The 22,334-nt window shown below is 37.9% G+C and overlaps 1 protein-coding gene across 8 annotated transcripts in view; it reads right to left on the minus strand.

The window, feature by feature from the left end:
* Positions 1-22,334, minus strand: part of LOC308194837 (uncharacterized protein) — a 562,652-nt gene that overhangs the window by 184,037 nt on the left and 356,281 nt on the right. For all 8 annotated transcript variants that reach the window (XM_080591321.1, XM_080591320.1, XM_080591319.1 and 5 more), the window contains one exon: positions 18,100-18,182. In XM_080591321.1, coding sequence (XP_080447447.1) covers positions 18,100-18,182 — 83 coding nt within the window. The remainder of the gene's footprint in view (positions 1-18,099; positions 18,183-22,334) is intronic.

Consider the following 22,334-nt stretch of genomic DNA (forward strand, 5'->3'; position numbering starts at 1 on the left):
AATGACCAGAAGAGACAAGGAGAGGGGCGCAGACTGTTCCTGACCTATCTGCATGTACTCACTACATCTTCACTATAAGTAATTAGAATTATTTATGAGGGATATATTATTTATGAACCACTGTTAAATGTGGCAGGAGCCTAACAACTGAAGCAAATATGAAGGAACAATCTCAATTCAAAATAACAGAACAGCGAGGAGCAAATAGGTGGGGAACCAATAATCTAGCAGTTTTGTTGTAAAGAATTGGTGTAATATCTTCAAGTTCCTGATATTTTGTCATCTCCCCTCTCCCCCCCACCCCTTGTTGATCTAGTTCTCAGTTTTAGAGATTTTAAACATGTCAAAGGATCACCGACATCCCAGCACAACTAGGATCAGGGAGGAAGATTGTGAGACAGCTGTGAAAGAAGGGGAAGCGGTGTGCTGAATCTAGTGGAGACAAGATAGAGAAAGCTAATCAAGAAAGGTGATCAGATTAGAGAAATAGATTGCAAGTACTGAAATAAATGCAACAAAAAGAGAGTACTGGGACCTGGAGGAAGTGAGGGAATCAAATCAGCAGACAGGAAAGATGTCTGGAATTTTTCTTCTCCATTATTATTTTAAATATCAACCTAAAAGGATATTGTGCAGTTGCTCATGTGTTTGTAATTCATTGTCTGCTACTTGTGTTTTAACATGAGGGGTCAGGAATCAGTCTCCTGTACTTCCTTCATGACCCTGTCTACATCCTTGGGCACATCACTTTACATGCCTTCATTTCCTTATAAGATATATATTACAACAGCAGTATGCAGTATTTGGACTTAAGACTATTAATTCACATTTCAAAACTATGCCTTCATTTCCTTACAAGAGATATATTACAACAGCAGTACGCAGTGTTTGGACAATGGACTATTAATTCACATTTCAGAACTAATAACTACCGAACGTGCACCCAGCACTCAAGATTACTTCAATGTGAAGTGCTCACTTAGCATCTCAGCCGAACTCCGGCAAGAAACAAGGGGGAAAGGCTGACCGTGCACAAACCACGAAGCTGGAGACGGGTCTGTTTGTACATGAATCCCTCTGCTCTCTTCCTATTCAGTAGAGAGCATCAGTATTTTTTAACAAAGCCATAGCAGAAAACAAACAAACAAACATGTGCTTTGCATGTGTGGTAAAGACGACACTATTCTAAAATTTCTCTAATTCTTCTTGGTTAACTGTGTCTGTATAGACCTGTGATAAGCACTAAATATGCAGATATATTTCTAAATAGCTATTTTTCTAAAGTCATATTTCTCCCTAAAAAGATGGAAGATGAATAAATTCAGTGTTTTTTACATCAAGATTCTGTTTATAGCTGCCAGACTCTCTTCAAGTATCACCAAAACATGACCCAGGAAAAAATAATTATCTGTTTTCATGATACATACAATACATATACAAGTCCACTCATGACTGACGGATTTTGCTCTAAAAAATCCACCATGGGTGGCAGTAGGTAGAAGCCAATAGCTGACTAATGCACACCTTGCAGAGTAAGGAGTGAGGAAAAAAGACTGTGTGAGAAAATCCTGCAAACACCACAGTCAGTGAAGGAAGAGGAGAAGGAGCAGGCCATGGGAGCAGGTATCCCTATCTGGAACACACCAGAGCAGATATCCACCCTGCAACCACTGGAGGGCCCCAAGCCAGAGCAGACAGATAGTTCCTGAAGGAGCAGCCACCTATGGAGAGGACTCACACTGTATCAGGGGAAAAATGTGAGGAGGAAGAAGCAGCAGAGAAGAAATCCCCATGCCCCTGTGCTACCCAGGGTCAGGAAGAGAGTTAGAGGAGGTGGGAATGAAGGAGGCAGTGTGAGCCTTGGCGTTTTGTCTTTGTCATCATTCTGCACTATTTTTAACTGGCAATAAATTAATTCTCCCCAAGTCACGCCTGTTTTGCCCATGATGGCAATTGGAAATTCTGTCCCCACCTTCGTCTCGATCCGTGAGTTTTTTCATCTTTTCTTCCCTTGTCATGTTGAGGCAGAAGAACAAGAAAGTGGCTGGCTGCTTGGCAACTGGCCAAGTTCAACCCACCACACATCACGTTGCATTTCTGCGGTAAGTTGAAGATGTGTACAGATAGCTTGTATATGAGATGCACTGGCTGGACCTTTATTACATAAACAAAAAAAAAAAAGGAGGGGGAGGAGACTGGGAACATTTCTGGGATTGCTGAAACCAAGCAATATAGAACAGTGCAAAAGATGGCCTGAAAGAATAACTATTTTCAAATCAGAAAATTTCACAGGATGAGGAAAAGATACTTTTAATATGTATTAGAACAAAGATGAACCCTTATGCAACTATTAAAAGCTTCATTATCACTAGCTCCCTGGAGTCCTCAATACATATGCCTGTTAAACAAAAATAACAAGGGAACATGAATACAGAAAATAAATGTTACTGAGAACAGCCTATCACCCCCTAGCCACGATGCTGTATACAGAGTCAATAAGACTATGAAAGACAGGGTCATCACGTTGGTCTGCCACCATACCAGGAGACCAAGGCAAATAATTGCGCTTGCATTTGACACAGCTATTTTTCCCTTTTACTCTGCTTAAATGCCTTTACTTCTAGCCTTCTGCTCTCACAGGCCTTCTGTTCCTGAAAAGTACCATGATTCCCTTCTAAAACACCAGTAAAGATTAACTTAAGTGGGGAAAATCAAATACCTCTGCAGCAGATTTCCAGTAGTTCAGTTCTATCAGCAAGATGTGTTTCAGGTATCCAGAGTTGGAAGGTGACAGAAAAAAAAAACCACTCTGGTCCTATCCTAGACTAGGCTGGGGGAGGAACAGCAAGCTCTTTAAAGCAGGTCCAACCCTTGTAAGTTGTAACTCAGCTAAAGCCTTCTCCAGCATACTAAGGATAAATGTGAACAAAGATACTGAGGTGCTTGGAGCAAAATCACAGAGATTTCTCCCATCCCTTATTGTAAAGATTCTCTCCTTCTCTTTTCAAATAGTTCCTTGGACCCTTTTTATTGGCACTGCAGAAGAACAGTCTGTTTTCACGGCTGAGGAACCGTGAGTACAGGTGCACCTCTAAGGCTCAGATGCTGCTGAGGAGCTCCCTGGGAGAACAGCCCCACAGCAGAAAGCTCCACCTGTCAGTCCAGGGTGCTGCTGCTCTGTCCTGTGGGGAGCTCAGGCACTCATGGCACAATTCACTCATTCTCTGTCAGCTCGGGCAAATGTTGTACAAAAGAGATTTTAAAGCCTTTGGTTAACCTGCTACGTAGTGACAGGTGGGCTCTGAAAAGAACAGAAGACATTATAGGCATAGCAAATCAAAAAGAGGCCATCTGAATTTTTGAAAGAATGGGAAAAAAGGTACAGCATTCCCCAGCTTTTCTAAAGGTGGCAAAATTACATGGCCTAGTTAGCACACAATCACAATGCACGTGAAAACTGCTAATATGAGAAGACAGGTCTGGAATTCATGTAGGACTGGAAAGGATGGTTCAGGATTAGTCTAATCTGACCTTTAAACTTTAAAGTGTAAAGCATTTGAGATTTATTTTTAAGATTGTTCGTCACAGAAGAGTGTGTGTGGAAATCAGAACTTTCATGTCCATATAAAGGTTCTAGTTTAGCCACAATGTGAAGTAAAAAATGGCTCGCTAAACACTGGGTATGAAACACTGTAGCGATCCTTCTCCCATTCGGAATTCCTTGTATCAGTTCAATCAGTTTCAATCACTTCAAATCAATCAATCTTTATTTCCTAAGTACTTTGGGCTTACCACATTTTCCATAGCTTGAGAAATTTTGCAAAACGCATTTTGGACTACTTGAACTAAATCAATTAAAACCTTCAACAATTAAATTGAATCTAGGAACTTCATATGTTCCTAGTCTCTCTTTTCATACTCTTAAATAGATCGTTTTAAATCTTAAGCAGTTATACTGCATCTCTTTGGCAGTGTTCTCTAAAGCAATGTTCTTTTCTTGTCCTCTCTTCCAACCCTCAAGAAAGAAATTATATATATACACACATGTATATAAACATGTCTCAATAAGCATTTATAGCCATGACAAATTTATTCTTACTCTCAATTTAATACATGTGTTTTCAACTTAAATTTGATATACAGTCTGGTGTTTTCTATTAGATCATATAAACAAGTATTTGACTTAAAACAGGATTATTTTTCTTCACCGAGACTGAGAGAAGCAATAAACATCACTCTTCCTGGGAATAAAAATGAGGTGGTAATCCCATGAAATATAACCATTAAAATAACAACAAAAAAATCGTTGGTGTAAAGAATTAAAAAAGCTTGACCACAGGCCTGGTTTGTTTACTGATCTTCTGGACAGAAATTGTTTTTGCGTGACTGCTTCAATGCATTACATCAAAATGAGACATGCTCCATTTTTTTTCCCAGTGTGAATACTAGGAAAGACAAGTCAGCCTGCTGTCATCAGCAGTACCAGCATGAATCCCAAAGCAAGTGGGACTAGATAGGCACCTCACCAACTCTGTAGGATAAAGTTACTATTCTGTTCTAGTTTTTTTATTCACTTCCTGGGAGGTAGAGGGGAACCTTTCCTTTCTCCTAAACACATATTTTTGTTTTTGTAAAATAAGACTGCAAGCCTGCAACGTAGTTTGGGAACTTTAAAATCTTAAAGGATTTGAATGAGAGCATTTCATCTAACTCTGAGAGATTATTGCCATAATCAGTCTTCAATGGAGGGAAAAAAACATACTCGAAAGGAGTGATACGTTCCTGACAGGGAATAAGCTCATCTCACAGAGGGTTATTTAATTGTCTGAATACCTTTAGGAAAAGTCAAAGCAAATGTAGATTCTGGCTGATAGACAGCTTGTTACTCTACCTAAGGAGCTGGTCCAGGGAAGGAACGCAGGCTGATGGTAGGTAGGTACTGCACATGGTACCATAAAACAGTAAACTCCTAAGCAAACCAGATTGTGGAGTGTTAATTGTGCTCTGGCTCAACAAACTGCACCAAAAAAACTAATCGGTTCTATGCATAGAAGGAATAAATAAAAAAGTTTCTGTGATTTTGCCTCATCTCATCATGGGAAACTATTTTGCAGTGATTGTGATGCCCTATGGGTCTAATCAGACTGAATGAATGCTTTGGCAGCACCTGTGCCAGGACTAGGTCTGCTGAGTTGCAGCGATATACAAAAGCACTACTGCTGATGGTGGAACACCCAGGATAAATAGGGGGGAAGAAAGGTAGAAAAAAAGAGAATAAAAATATAGAAACAAGTAAAATATGGACAAGGCATAACGGTGAAATTCAAAAGGAGAAAAGATTGTCTTTTAGAATACCCTATATCGGTATCAATCTGAACAAATGAGACTTCCATTAGAATAACTGTTGATAAATTAAACCACTGATGAGATTTAAAATCTGGCATTAGTTCCCCCTACCCCCCCAGTATTCAAGGGAATATTCAAAGGAATAATCATAAAATTAGAATCAAATCAATTTATAGGAATTTGTAGTTACTTAGCTGAGCTTGTGTCAGCAAGTGACCAATAAGTTAGGAGATGACTTAGAGTATCTTTAAGGTTATACAAAACCCAGGAATTTTTTTGACTGTGTCTAGTTTCTATGGTTTCTATGACTCTACAAAGCATCTTTGAATAGACTAAGTAATTTTTAATTAATCTGAAGGTTAATTAACTTTTAATTAATCTGAAGGTTTTTCCATAGTAAAAAGCTAATAGTAAAGCTAAACTAGTAAAATGTAGATGTGATTTTTGTGCCCAGGAAAAATTAGTATGAAATATACTAAAATATTATATATGAAATATTTCAAAATTAGTATGGAAATATTATATATGAAATATACCCAAACCAAGAGGCAGTAATTTGGAATAATATTTGGGATTCTATTCAGGAATGCCCAAGCATTTTTACATGCTCTGCTAAGACACAAACACCTTTTCAGAATCTCATTGCTTTTGAGCCTCATGAAACCAGCTCTTTGTGATGTATTTAGCTTTGCTTTCCACTGCAAGAGTCTTTATACTACCAGTACACATTAAACAGTTAAATCTAAGGAAGTGTTTTTGTTTCTGGGATTGGAAGAGAGAAGGAGAAAGGGTGGGTGTGTGGTAGAACAGCCTTACATGGATTTTTTGTGCCATGCTATGACCAGTACTGCTCCGAGAGTTTCTGATTTGTCGCTTATTTGTTCCTGAAAATTAGAGAGCTGATGGGTATTGTCACAGTCATGTTTTTATTTGGACTGCATCTCCTCTACCATCCACTGCAGCAGAGAACTGGGCCTCATTAGGGTGGAAGCAGAAAAAATGAACACATGGATACACGAGCAAAGACAGACATTTGCCTTGCTGAACCATTGTTCAGCAATGGTTCAGCACTACTAGTAGTAGCACTACTCTCATGTAATATCACTAGTAGTAGCACTACTAGTGATATTACATGAGAGAAAAGCATGGTGAGTGCCAAACTGCTAGCTGAATGCTTAAGATCAACAAATTACGAAAAATTATACTATTTTACTTATGAGCTTGGTATTTTTACTGTGTAACATATTTGGAGAGAAACACGGAACTTCACAGTGCAGTTCTAAAACACCCTTATTCTTCAGAGAGGAAGATGCATGAAGTGAAGTCATATTTTCCCTGGCTACAACATTTCAAAAACCTTGCATCATGCAGCACGGAGTAAAAGTACTTTCCATATTCCCAGTGCACATATGTCAGATACATCAACACAAATGATTGTTTAGTTATCCTCGAGGGTTAACTGTGAATACACATACCTTATACATAATTTATAAACGTATTAATGTAAAGATAGGCGGACAAGACATGGAAGGATACACAGATGCTTCTAACAGGTCAGTAGGTGGAACAAATAATTTCCATGTTACCCTTGAACTAGGATGTTGCTATTTTGTACACTATTCCTTATGGTCAGATGAAACAGATGTGCAAACTATAAGGCTTCCAGTTAAGGAAATGAATGCCATAAGTTGTATTTATTGAGCTATAATCAAGACATTCTCTACATGGAAATTAGAAAAATGTTAATTTCAATGTTAGAGATGTTTCATATTACACTGTGCATTGAGTTTCACCAATCTGTCAAACAGCAAAGATGTATTAGCTCCAAAACATTAAGATTTTCGCATATTTTGAGTATAGCAATTTCTCATAGTTGAAGGATGAAATAAAAATAGTAAATACTTTTTCTAATTGAGAGTTAGCATAACCTATCCAGTATGACTTCAATTGTCATAGAAAATCTAGCATCCCACTTATTTATCATCAAAAAATAAATGACAAGTTTTAGAAAATTATACAAAAAATGAGAAGTTTCACTTATTACGATGATGGCATTTACAAGTTCATGTGCTTCTCTAGCAAAACTGTGTAACTCATTTTGAAGTCTGTGCCTCATGAAAAGCTATGCCATTGCTGCTGAAATAGACAAGTTTTGTAAGTCACCTTTTTTGAACAGACACACCTGTTTGCAGAACTTCATACACACATCTTATAAGCCAGAAGGATTTTACAAGCCAGTTCACAGAACAAGTAAATTACTGATAAGTGCCAAATTCACCCAGAAATTGAATCGGATGTTAGAAACAAACGACAACAAGAAACAATGGGCATTCTGCACCATGAGGTGCATTTGGAGCATAGTAGAAATTTACCAAACAATAAGGAATTAAATATAAGAAATACACTTCTGGAAACAAATCTGTTTTGCTTTTCTCTTACAAAAGATGAAAATATATTAGATGGATTCCTGGGTTTTTGTCCTAATCTCCTGGAAGACTGACAGAAGTTAGTTGATTGATAAAGTTGTAAGAACTATACTGGATGGGTGAGAAGTTTTTCAGCACTTGTAAATTTTATTTAATATGTCTATTAAGAAGTCTGGCTTTTTTGTAAATTCACTTAATATTTAATCCCACTAAAAAAAAAATCTGATTTGCACAATAGGCGGGGTTTTTAATTCACTCCAAGTATAAAAAGCCTACCTTCTTTAGTGAAAAATACACACATTTCTTTTTCTTATAAATCACCCTGCAGATCTGCCACAGAGGCTGGCTTTTATTTCAGCTTGTTCATCAGGAACAGAATTGGCCACTAGGGATCTGATCTTTCAAACATGTTTAAAGTTAAACACATGAACAGTTTCACTGGCTTCCCTGGGACTCACATCCCAGCTAAGCACATGCACCAATCCTTATCACCTTACACTTGTGCAAACCAGTGCCAGACCTTTGTGTGAGTTAGCTCCCAGCTGATGATGTATTCTATGAAGGAAGAAAGCATGGTTAATTAGGTAGGGTGAAAATTTAACATTTTTCTATTGCATCTGGGTCCTGCACTAGAAGAGGAGAAAATACTATTATATAGAATACAGAAATCTATTTATTTAGATCTTTACAGGACACAGCACTGTGTGGTATAGGCATACTCAGAGAACGACTGCTTCATTACATGTTGGAGTTGAGTTGTGCCTTTTTGATCTGCGGTGTGCCTACATAGCACAACATGTTCAGATAGGTTAATTCCAAAGCCTGCTCAAGGTACAGGTCCTTGCATTAAACACTAGTCTGACGTGGATCATCAGCTTCACCTAGGCAAGCAGCTCTCAATGCATCATTCCAGCACTAATTTATAATATCCCTTAGATAATTTTTATTATTCAATAAGAAGTGGAAATGAGACGAGATATAAAGTCTAACAAAATGAGATGTCCTACACAAATCCACAGAGACAAGTTTAGAAACTAAAACAGATAAGTGTCTGATGGCAAAGTAAAGCCTAGCAGACAGTTTTGGACCCTCAGAGTAAATTCCTACAGCTAAATCCATCAGAGAAAAAAAAAGTTAGAAGTAACTAGAAGAATGCCAAATGAAACAGGTAATGTTGGAAGAAAATAATATGGACAGTGAGCAGATCTGTCTTCACCCAAGGTTGGTTATATTATTAGCGGTTACGTTATATAGTGTAATAACAGTATATGTCTGAAGTAATTACAGTTTCAGGACAGGTGTAAAGGTGAAACTGAAGACTAGTAACTCTCTTACATTTGAAGCAAGGAGGATTTAGAGCCATCAGACTTAGACTGACCTCAGGCTGGAGATGAGAAACACAAAAGACTAACAAGAGCCTATATAAAATAATGACAGCAGGAACAGGACAGAAATAAATCTCCCACCAACAATAACACAAAAGAGAAATAAAATACAGATTTCAGGACTGGCTCACTCAGATGGGCCACAGTGAAATAGCAGTAAAGGCAGCGTGGTAGTAACCTCTGATCCTGTCAAATCCCATGCTCACACAGCAATGAAAATTGTTAAATGGAAAGAGGTTGCAATGCTTGTGGGGCTTGGTGGAAGAATGCACCTCCCGCAGGGCAGAGTCTGGATGTTGCTCTGCACAGACAGTTCTCTAGGAGCAATGTTCTACGTTCTCTATGTTCTTTATGAACAAGCTCAGCTGTACACACAAAGCATTCTCTTATGTTTCTGTCTAACAGGCACTAAACACAGGTACAAGCGTAGGGATCACACCATACTCTGACCCTAACTCTTATGGCCTCTGAGACGTTGGTGTTTTTCCCACTTTGGTTAACAGGGAGGCAATAAGGAGTCTGATTGTATATAATTTTCCATTATCATTATATATTCATCAAGAGAAGCAGTAGTTTTCACATCTTAGCAAGTTTCTCATATTTGAACAATTTTCCCTAAACCACAGCAAGATTAGGTCAAGTCATTTCAAAAATTTTGGGAGGAAGAAAGAATAGAGACCAAACTGTCCAGTGGTATTTGCTGGTACATTTGGGTTTTGCTTCTCTTCAGAGAATTGGGAAACTCTCTACATAACTTGAAGATCTGAGGGTCCAACTCTGACCAGAAGGCCTACTATGAACCTGAAAGACTTTATCTAAAAATAGGAACATTCAGGGGAAACTTTGATGATTGATAAGTCATTCTGAAATATAACACCTTTGTCAGTAAACATAATTGACCAGCTACAACCGAAGTGTATTATAGTCACTTGAACAGCACACTGCATTTTTCTATGAACTAGAAATGACCTTAAAAAATAAGGCTATTCCAGCACATCTGAAACTCGGGAATATTTTGGTTCCAGATTTGCTGCTCAGGCTTGCATTAGTAGTCTGTCAGCGTTCAATCAGATGCTTACAAAAATCATCCAAAGGAGACGAAAATATCATACGTGGGTTTAAACTGCTCGTGAATACATTGCAACACAACATTCATGGAGAATATTCAATGACTCTGCAAATGATGCTGCCAGAAGACAAATGCCTAAAAAACAGAATTCAAAGCACTGATATTTTATGCATATATATGGTAAATATTTTCTTAGCATACTACGCACACGTATATATGCATATATGATGAAAGCTTACTTATAATACCACATGTTCAAATCTAATTAGAAGACAAATTAAACAAATAGCCTAGTAATCCACAAGAGCATTTTTCAGGTTACACCAAGCCCCAGGGGGCGGTTGTGCTGTTGGGTACCCCAGAAGAACGACAGCATCTGTGCGCCCCAAAATTTCTGTCTGCTGTTCCGGGGGGGGGGGAGGCTGCTGGGGATAGCTACACCCGAAGATGCCCTCTGCAACTGCTGCTCCACGAGAAAGGCTCAAAAGAGGGCGGCAAAGATTTGTCGCCCTGTGCGAGGTTTTGCTCTGTTTTAAGACCAACGATTTAAGGCATGCAGGGGCTCCCTCTGCTGTTCTTTTTGTTTTCAGAACTATTAAAGGGAAAAAAAAAGCAACTCCGATGCCTTTAGCTGCGAAGGAGGGGAGAGAGGCTTTTAACACATTTCCAGCATATCCCAAGTTCTCTTTTCTGCTCCTCTGTGCCAACTCAGTCTGTTGGCCTCATTATTAGACCACTGAATATGAGATACATAGAGGCAAATATATGGCATCTATATACAAGTATTTACATAACATGTCGTCTCTGAACTGTGAAAAAAATAAATTGTCTAGACTAAAAGAGCTTAAAAAAGATCTTTAACAAAAATGGCAACTAGATGATATTCTACATGAGCTGCAAGTTTCAAACTGTCTTGTTTTATTATAGGATTTAATAGGAAACACCTTTGGAAATATTATTATTATTATTTTAAGTAAGCCTTTACAATCAGTACTAATCTTGAAACATCTTTGGGTGTTCATTTCAGACCAGAAAGCAGTGTGAACAGCATCAAGAAGCCACATGTCACACTGATATAATGCACCAAATAAACTCTTCTATTTTGTATTAATAGGAGAAAAAAAAAAAAAAAAAGAAAACCACCTAAGATCAGCAACAGCATCCCTTCAAATAACTAAAGCTTTCTCATTATTTCTGTTTAAAGGTGTTTAGATAACAATCTAAAGCAGCCTTCTAAAACTTTTTGTCACTCCTTGCTATTTTTATTCTTGAAGTTTCAGATAAATTGGTAGGGAAACATTTACATTTAAAAAAAAAAAAGTACATTTGGAATTTTTGTAAATCTTTAGTCCATATAAGGAATTATCTAAGGATATCTCCAAAGAGTTCTCCGTATTGATTATAAGCAGATACTAAATGCTAAAAAAATGTTAAAGAGAGTCAGGTTTTCCTTTCTTCACTTAAGCAGCTGGACAGAAAACCTAAAAGGTTTCTTTGTAATTTCAACAAATTTCATTCACTGGCCATTAGGCAAAATGTAGGGGGTGAAAGTAGGGGGGGGGGAAGGGAGGGAATATATTCTCTCCTTTTTCAACACAGCCTCAAGTAGTTGAAAGCTTGCCCTTGAACTTCTACCTTGAGTAAGAAGTATTCATTTCCCCTTTAGGCATAAAGCTTTTCCAAAAGCCAGAGCAGGAAAAAAAATCTGCTGTGCTGTCATTGGAAACTATGATTTATAGAAACATTGATTATGTTTCATAAAAATCACCTGCTATTTAAAAACCAAAAGAAAAAGACAAAAGACAACACCATCAGCATTTACGTTGACAAGAATGTTCCTAAATGCCATATTAGGGTGACTTCATTTTCCATCTGTCTGATGGATTTGCTTTGCTTAAAGATCTGGACACATGCAGGAATGTATTTTCTTTTTCTGCCGTACTACTAAGAAAGTCACACAGGATCACACAGCAGCCTTTTTCTGTGACTAATCCCTCTGGATCTGGCCTAGCCTTCCAGGCTGTACTTCCTGCCTGAACCCGCCTATACGTTCTGAAAGCAGAATGAAAAACAAAACAAAAATTCGGCAAAGAGCCATTTAAAAAAAAAAATGCTATGCAGGTTGAACTTCAAAGAATCTTTTACAAAATCAGCACAGAATCCTAGTCATTCCTTGGCTTCATCATACAGTGTAAGGGTCTTTTCTAGGATCAGGTATGAGCCTTTAATAGTAGGAAATTCCAGCCCTTTTCATTGTTGGGGAGAAATTGAAGGGTTTGTATCATCAGAGCTAAAACAATTTCATTGAAACAATGCAGAAAACTGGGTTTTTTATTGTTTTCCTTATGAGCAAGAGTTGATTTAGAAATTCATACAATAAACCAGAACATATTTTTGAATTCTCAGTTAAAGTCTTCAATAATTTAATGCAAAATTATTTATGATTCTTCAAAATATCTATTTAAATACAGAAGGAGTGACTAACGCATTTGAGTACCACATTTAGTAAGAACACAATTAAGAAAAGACCAAAATACCTATGACCATGCCAGCCATCTCTTACAATGGAGAACGTCTTGCTTGCAAATTCCAACTGACTCGTTATCTGTACACATGGTGTAAGGAAGGCTGTGTGAACCTGTACCTCTATCTTACAGCAGCATGAAGTTAAAACACGACAAGTGCCACACGCGAAATATTCGGAGTGGTCTGTAGACAATTTTCTCTCTAGGTCATATACCATGTTTAGACAACTAGGCCTTACACAGAAGCAATCAAGTGAAATCACTTTGTAGGCACTTCTGCAAAGCACCTTCTTCTGATGGAGAATCCAGCAACGTAGAAGCAATCAAGTGAAATCACTTTGTGGGCACTTCCTCAAAGCACCCTCTTATGATGGAGAATCGAGCAACACGGGAAACACCTATTACCCATATCACTTTTTATCATGGTCACTGAAACCAGATTAGAGACTAGAAGAGTGTTAACCATCACTGACAGAGGATAGAGCAACCCAGATATTTGCCACCATCACTACCTATGTCCTCTAAATCATCTCCCTTCTATGGCATAAAATATAAGTAGCTTTTTGTTTCCTTTCCAGTGATTTACTGTTTTGTAGATAAACTTAATCCTCCACACTGTCTCCCAGATCCTTATTTTTGCAAAATCTTGGACCCACTACAAACTGATGTCACGCAGAAAAGACTTACTAAAAGGAGTAGAGATTTGATCGTATAAAGGAAGCTAACAGCTCTACTGCCCTTTACCTTGTCTTCAGAGGTGTAGAGGTTCAGTAAGCATTGCATCAGTAGGTATTTCTCTAGAAGTTTCTTATAGTTTTATGATTAAAGTACTCCTTAGCAAAACAGCTAAGGGTACGGCACAAATGTATAATGCATATTTTTGAATATTGTGTAACATGATAGAATATCAATCTCTCTGAGATAATAGGAGTATTAGACAACTGCCTTTTTTTTTTTTGTTTGTTTGTTTGTTTTACCTTTAAAGATAATGAGACATCTCAATTTTGGGCAAGTCCTACTGTCTGACAAAAAAAAAAAAGGCATACTTCCTACCAAATGAGGCTCATTTTGCTTGCCTCTCCATACAGTAACAGTCCACCATTACTATTTAAGGAAGGTAAATGCTAGCCAGCACAACATCTGGAAACTACAGCTGAACTTGAAAGCTTGGGCTTGCAATGACAAAAAATTACAAAGCTATGTATAGTAACATTAAGACAATATAGATCAGAACACAGTTTTGGCACAGAATAAAACTCAACCTTCAATTTTCCATGTTTGTCAATACTCAATATTATCTTTATATGCTCTAATATAATTACTCACTTGATAAGATTTATTCATTTTAAGAAAGAAAATGGCTTTAAATAGTCTATTAATACAGTAGACTAAGAAAAAAAATCATTAAATAGCATCCTTAAAAAAAATAAAATCTTTTTCAAACGAAAACTGCCCCAGAATCTTTTTCCTGATATTTTATCCATTCTCTGGAGGTTGTCCTTTTATTTCTCTTGAATCTGTACAATACAAATTCTACACAGGAATTTAATAAGTAGGTCTGTCTACAAAAATGCATATGCATGGTCACTACTAGATGAATATATATTCTGTACCATGGAAAATGCACATTCCATGTACTTGCATACAGTTGGATAGATAAGGAACTAGTTGAAACAAGAGTACTAAAAATGGAAATTATTTCTTGAAATCTGACTGGATGACTATATTTAGACTCAAAGACCCACTAAAGGGGGAATCATCTGCCTTACTAAGTAAACTCCTGGAATAAACACTGCATGTACAGTATTAGTCTGTAACCTAGCAAATCGTTGCAATGTAGGACACTGCGTGGATTACAAATGTGCATTAAATTGCATATTGTTACAGAGTTCTTTCCCCCCCTAAGGATGCACTCAACACTTTCCTCCTTCCTGTCTGACAATATGTTGCCATGCTATAAAAGCCCTAATGCCCATTTCAACGATTAGCTGTACATCAGCATTACTACTTCAAATCCACATGTTTCACATCAAGCATTAAATGGGATGAATATTGATCTGCTAAAGAGGATTTATTTATTTCTAGCTCTATCCAAAGATCAACTACTAGCAGCTTTTGGTGGATCTGTTGAGCTCTCACAGCACAAAGCTACTGCATACATGACACCGGACTTGACATTTCAGTTCTGGAAGAAAACCAAACAGTAAATTCACTGCAATAATCCTAGATAAATGAGATGATCACTGGAAAAGCTGAGATAGTTAAGTGGTCTATCAGAAAAGTCCAAAGGATGATATTGAACTGTTGCTACATAGTAACCTCTCTCATGACAACATGGCACAAGATCACCATATCAGATGCCAATATTGTTGCCTTAAAAAAGCAGCATGTCTTCAGATTATCTTGGAACACTTCACAATTATGTTCTGAGCAGAAAACAGTATATTCAATATATGTATAATCAGATACATATGGATATCACAATGTTTACCCACTCATTCTATTTTTGTCCCATTCAGTCAGTAACACTAACAACTGTATAATGTGTTCAAGAAATAGATTTCTTGTAACGTTAGACCTGTCCTTGAAAAATTCTTTTTGGTGTATTTCAGTAGGGATCATTTTCTGCTCTTTGGCACACATAAAGTAGAAAAACATACAAATGAGTTGATGAGGATTGCAAGCAGATTAGAGATGAACTAGTAAATTGCTTTGCCTTTTATACTCAAACGGCAAGGGCACAAGAGAATGCTATGTTTTCAGTAGCTTTGACAAGGAGTGTTTGAAATGCCAATGTAAGAAGCCATGAAATTTTTGCTGTGTCACTCATACAGGAAACTGAATAAGTCAGTCAAAACATTGCCTCAGTGCTGTGATTTCATCAAGCCATATCATTCCAGTGGCTAATAATATCATTCTAGTCATCTGCTAAATGTTTCATTTTTATTTATCTTATTTTTCCTCACCATTTTTTCATTATGAGAGAGTATTATTTTACAGAACACATGGAAAGAAACGGTGACTTACAATGGGAATATTTGCTACAGCTATGTTTGGCTTCCTATAAGAAGACAGTTCCCCCCCAAAAAAAAAACAAAAAAAAAACACAAACAAGCAAATGACAACAAACTCTACCACACAGCATGTTATCAAAAATGGATCTGAAAGCTGAAAACCAATGCTTTGCTCTGGTTGCTTGAACTCTGTGAATTTCTAAACATCCTTGCCACAGGTACTAAGTTTAATTAGGTTTTTGTCTGCAGCACTGTGTCTGCTTTGCCAACGATAGAGAACTTTGGGCTGGTTCCAACTGTCAATGGAAGAGAAGCTGTATGTCTTTCAACATTAGCCCTGCATTAGGACAAGCTGAAATCATCACTTTTTTTTATCTTCAATTTTATCTGTCTATAAAATAAATCATACTTCTGAAGACAGTGTTAGTGATTTACATTAAAATGTATTTCGAATGTAGAAGCATGTATTATTTGTAAAATGTCTGAAATAACTCAAAAGAAGTATGAAGAGGTAATCTGAAATATCTTCCGTGTGATCTGTCAGGTTAAATATCTTTAGTGGGGCACCATTGAGGAGCCACCCCAAAGTTTTCTCTTCCAACAAATTGTTTCATTCTTTTGTGAAAAAAAAAAAAAAAAAGAAAAAAGAAGAAAACTAAAAGAAGCAGCAGCAGAACTGTGTGTAAAGAGTGATAGGAGAGTCACTTATATGTTGCCTGAAGCTATCAAGCTATTCATATCTGGAACACATAAAATGATACTAAATTCATATCCTGAGAAGCAAGAATCATTTTCCTGTCTTTCATATGCTTATAACATGGCTCTCCACAAAGTGCCTTCTAGGAAGGGTGCTTAAATTTGTGATACAATTTGGTAAAAAGTTAATTCAAATAATTAATTCTCTCTGTTATCTCATTACTAAATACATTAAAAATAATTGAATGTAGTATAGGGAAATCTTACACAAAAGGATAATGTCTATAAATGTTTCTGTAGTTTTTCGAGAGTATCTTTGGCCAGGAATCAAAATCAGAAATATTTGCTTAACTCAAGTTTAGGACATAATGCTTTTTACCTAACAATAACTCCTTTCTTCACAAACACTTCATAACACATGTCAGTCTGAAACAGATTGCAATGCTTGTGGTTTAAATATAACAGCAACATTTCAGACATGGTGAAACCCTGTATTCTACCTTTTATCCTCCCCACATCCTTTTGACATCCCTATGGTCATTTCTGCCTCTGCAACTTACTGTATTATTTTATTAAAAAAAAGCCAACAACAAAAAACCCTCTTTCTTCTTCCTGCCCTCCCTCCCTGCCCTTTGCAAAAAATCCCCAAACTATTGAAACACGTTCACTATTTAATTTTTTTTTTTTGAGTTTAAAATCAACTCCCTCCTCTCCTCCCAGGTTTATTTACTGATCTTTAGAGCACAACTAATCTGAATGCAGAAAATGAAAGGATAAGATGCCATAAAGAAATACTCTGTGTTGGAAGAGAGGCACTGGTCATCACTGGAATAATCATATACTAGGGTATGGCCAAAGGCCAAACGCTGCTGCAGAACTTCCACCAAGTAATATGAGAAAGAATAGCAGTAAGGAATGCATAGCAGTGTAACTTCTTTAAGCAGCAGCATCTCTCAAACATACTGTATTATTGTCTAAACCACAGTTAGTTTTTCAAGTCATATTTCCACACAACAGAACATTTTATCCCTTATTTCATTCATTCACACATTTCTATTTTGGTACAAAACACCAATTTCCTTAGCACTGTAATACATTTATTAGGAACTTTGTGGGAAAAAAAAAAACAACGCTCTACTACCCTCCGAAGTCTGCCCACGTACTCAGGTTTTTTTAGGAATGATTGTAAGCCAAACAGTGCTATATGATGTACTCCGTGTAGTACATGCACCATGTGAAACACAGATGAGGGGTTTTTTTTTGAGGTATTGTTTTACAAGTCACAAATTCTAACACGACCTAACAAAACTCCTAGCCGCATAAAAAGATGCAATAAACCTCTCTAACAGTAGCTGATTTGTATGCAACATTGACCATAAGGGTAACTCTTCAGTAAACCTGAATCTCATATATAATGCATAGCAGTTAATAAATCATAGTAAAATCAGGTGGCTTAGAGCCAACAATACCCAACTAGTAATGGAAAGGGGGAAAAGATTTATAGAGAGACAGACTCTGTCTGGATTTTGCTTTTAAGAGGCTCATACAGTGCACTGGGAAGATCTCGCTGTGGTTTCCAAGTGGACATGTGTCATGCTGACTCAATTCATCCGTCCCCCGGCATCACCCCTCACTTACCCTAGGTGATGCCTGTTCTCTCTTTAAAATCTTCCTCTTTGACCTTCCACTGGTTTCTTGTCTATCTGTTCCCAATATGTGTGCTGGAAAGGAGAGAAGAGAGATCAAGATGAGATTAGAGCACTGTTCCTGAAACTTCACAAAACAGAACATCCCACATTAGATTTCAAAGTTGAAGAGAAACTCATAAAAAGAGCCTCTTGAAACTTGTTTATCAACCCTCAGAAAGTCATGCTACAAAGCGATCAAAATGTCACCCATTTCCCTGGTTCAAAATCTGATTTTATAAAAGGAAGAAAACATGCTTCAGTATTTTTTGATATGAAGAACAGGGGTTTGCTTTAAATATCAAGGGCAAAACTCTTCTGTTCTCGTTAGAGACCCAGGAGAGCAGGATATTAAAGAAGACTGCTGCTGCACGGATCTGAGAAAAGATTTTTTTTTTTTTTTTAAAGCCTGTCCATGGTGATCAGAGGCCCTTAGACAAGTGTTATTGCAAGAAAAAGACGGAGACAGAGCACCTCAAAGCCAAACATACAACTTCATCAATTTTATGATGTTGATCACATGTGCATAAAAAAATAGCACGACATACTGAGTCAAGAACCACATTCCAGTTATACTAAATTAGTAGGGCATTTGCTTACTTTTCACAGTTACCTTCTTGTATGTCATTTGCTTTGATGGAAAAACATTTCTCCTTTGGGTCAAATTATATTAAGTTTATGGTTATCATTGCTAGGAGCATTGCGGTTCAAGGTCTGAATTAGGAAAACTACAGGAAAGCTTCTAAATCTAACTAAAACTAAATCCCAGTTCCCTGCCTTAAAATCAAGTTACAAAATGTGTCTATCGATGCCAGGTCTTCTAAATGTCTTTTTATCCTTAAAAATACAGAAGTGTCAAATGAATACTATTCGACAAAAAAAAATTTAAAAATCAAAAGCGCATCAGTAGCATCCCCTTCCCCTCTTCTCCAAAATAAAAATGTTTGAGTGTTGAGGTTTTGCTGTTTATGTGGAGGACAGTTCTTTGAGTGCTCCGAAACGGGGCGTTTAGCAAATCCTTTCGGGAAGCCCCCTGACGAGAGACCGCTTCTCGCCCACACAGCTCTGCACAGACACTTCCCGTGAGGCAGCCCCTCTTTCACCCGCGGGCTAGGCGGCGTGTAAAACCCCCGTTTTCCCGTCACAAGTCACGGGAAGGAGAGGTTAATTTCACAGAGCCGACGGCCCGCACTGAGGGGCGGCGGGGTCGTAGCCCCGGGTCGGGCACTAGATGGCAGCAGCCGCTTGAGGAATGTCGGAAAATGGCGCCGGGCGCGGGCAGGGCCGGGCCGCCGGAGGGGAGCAGGCGGCCGACGCCCCGCTGGGCAAACGCCGGTTCCTCTCACGCGGCCCGGGCTTCCAAAAACTGCCTTTCAGCTTCATCTACCTCCGTTTCCGAGGCACAAGGGCCAGGCTGGACGTTTAGGGCGATAGGTCTTGTAACGATGCCCTCAAATATGCGTGGGCGTACACACATGCTCAAAAAGAAACCCCACAAAACAACAAAACGCAAAACAAGAGTTCCCCCTCAAACAGTGAAAATCAGACAGGACGTAAAATTACTGTAAAATTGACAAATTATATGAAGTCTACCATTCTGGAGGAAGATAAATATTTAAACATAGCCTATCGACTGTACTAGGAGTGAGTTCAAAGAGATGGTGTAATACATTTTTCAACATTACTTACAACTAAAAATCAGTCTTGATTGCATTTATTTTGATATAATAAGGAAAAACGTGGCTGTTAACCACATCATTCAAGTTCACTTTTTGTATGCATTTTATTTTAGTCCATTTTCTACTTTTGATGATGCAGAGCAACGGTCGCAGGTTTATAGCGCTTTCCACCTCAGCAGTGCTTTAAAGGATGTAAAGTTAACATGGTAAATAACCTGTACGTAAAACCATCCTGTGAGCAAACTGGCAAGCCTCGCAATTTCTGAAATGCTGTGGAGGAAAGGCGCTCTCAGCTGCCTCCCCCCATCCTTCCAGAGGGGTAAGCAGGGGCTGGCAGGCGCCTGGCCTGAGCCCTGATCCATCCCCATTACCCCATGACATCTCTCCGAACATGCTTCCCCTTGCCCAACCCGCTGCAAGCAGAAGCTGCTCAGTTTCATCCTTTTGCCCATCCACAAGACGGTTGCACAAACCCTGTCATTTGCAGGTGCATTTCTATCGGAACGAAACGTGCTAAGGTGACCACCCAGAGACCAGCACCCAGACACTGCCACGGCACGGAAAGCATCGCTGGAAGGCGCTGTGACTTCCTGTCTTTCCTACTTCATCAGGTTGGGAACAGTGAGGCCCGAAGGATGTAAAGCACAAAGTATGCTGATGAATGAAAGCACTTCTTACATGCACAACAACTGCCGGGAAATAATCACAAGAAAGATTTATCATGCATCTGTCTGATTATGGTTTTCTAGCAAGAAACATAAACATAGTAACTACACTCTACATTGTCTTTACAAATAGCCAAGAAAGTGTTATTGCAGAATTCATAGTTAGACTTGGTAATATTTTGCAAGAAACAGTCTGCTGGCAGACTCCAAGGATGTACAGTCTGTACAGTGTCTCAGTCTGTGGTTTGACTCTGTAGCTCTTAGCCAGAGTATTCCACTGTCAATCAGTCCTAAACAGAAAAAGATACTACTCTGGGTATTAAATAAAACCAAGAACAAATATAAGCCAAGGTTAACTGAATCAGACAGCAAGAAGTAAAAAATCAGGTCAATCATGTAATAAATTATTGGAGAAAGTGTAAATATTAAATATATCCTCTGAACAAGGCACATACAACTGGAACAGAAGAGTGAAAACACTAAATATCTTTTGTTCAAAATTCCAGTAAATATTATTTCGGTGGGCAAGAGGAAAAAAATCAGTTAACATAACCTCCCTTTGCTCTTCTGCCTCAGCTTCCCCTGCAGAAGAGTACTAATGACGATAAGTGGGTACAGCCTATCTGAAATGCACTTAAATGGTGTTTAATCCACATTTATCACTAATGGATGAGACTCACAGAGGAGGTGAGGCCCCTAAAATCAGTGCCATTTCCTTCTAATATTTTTTGAGTCCTCGATACTCGGTTTTTAGACTCTCAAGCAGACACAAAAGATGCAACTTGAAAACAGCAAGTAAAGCTTTTATAATAGCTTCCAGGTAGTAACGGTCTGTAATATGCGTCATTTGAAATACTGGTGCAAACTCAACAAAAAATGATGTAAGATTAAATAAAAAGGGTCATAAGTTTGGGGAGAAGCACTGAACAGTAGCAGTGCAGTATAGCAGCTGCTGCACAGTAACACTACAGAATAGTTTATGGCAGGAAGTGAAGAAAATTCCACAATCCACCTGAAGCTACAGTGGGAATTACGTAGGCAAAGTGTAGTTATTAAAACTGGAATGTAACCAAGACTTCAGGGGCTAGTAACCCTGTTCTTGCAAGAGATAGCAAAAAAACCCCAAGCGTCTTCATTGACCACAAGCTGTAAGACCACAGCTTTACATCTCAATTGGAAGACATGTCTTTTTCCACGATAAATTGTCACAAGGACGTGATCTTTCTGGGATGTGATTTCCTGGCCAGCAATTTCCATTTCCTTCCATAAACTGCAAAAAGGTAGTGATTTTTGAGATTTAAAAATATATGTATTTTATACACACATATGTATAAAAGAATCCTATTTAAAACTATTGAGCTACGGCCAACATTAAAAATATATGGGCTAGTCTATGAACTATATTTTGACGTTCACAATGTAAATGTATTTACTATTATGTCCATTAAATTGTTTTATGCTAAAATTTTATTTATCATTTCTTGCTCAGAAACTGTCTTAATTCTAAAGGCCAAATACTCAGTTCAACAAGGAATTAAAGCACTTGACAGAAATATTAAACTACTCAGATAAAACACCACATGCTCCTTCTATCTATAACACACGTCATACATAAATAGTGAGGTGTATAAACATATACGTTCTGAAAATACACATACATTAGGAACATAAATACTCCCAGAAGTTGAACACATACGTTTATGCAGTGTGTATGTGTCTATAGGACTGTGAGTACAGTATATAAATATGGACATGCTATGTGTGTGTATTACACACTGAAGGTTCCTTAGTATGATATAAAATGAGATGAATGTGTTTCAAGAAAAGCCACATAAAAGAAAGCT

The sequence above is a fragment of the Anser brachyrhynchus genome, assembly GCF_964034855.1.
Source record: "Anser brachyrhynchus genome assembly, chromosome: 4".
Lineage (NCBI taxonomy): Eukaryota > Metazoa > Chordata > Aves > Anseriformes > Anatidae > Anser > Anser brachyrhynchus.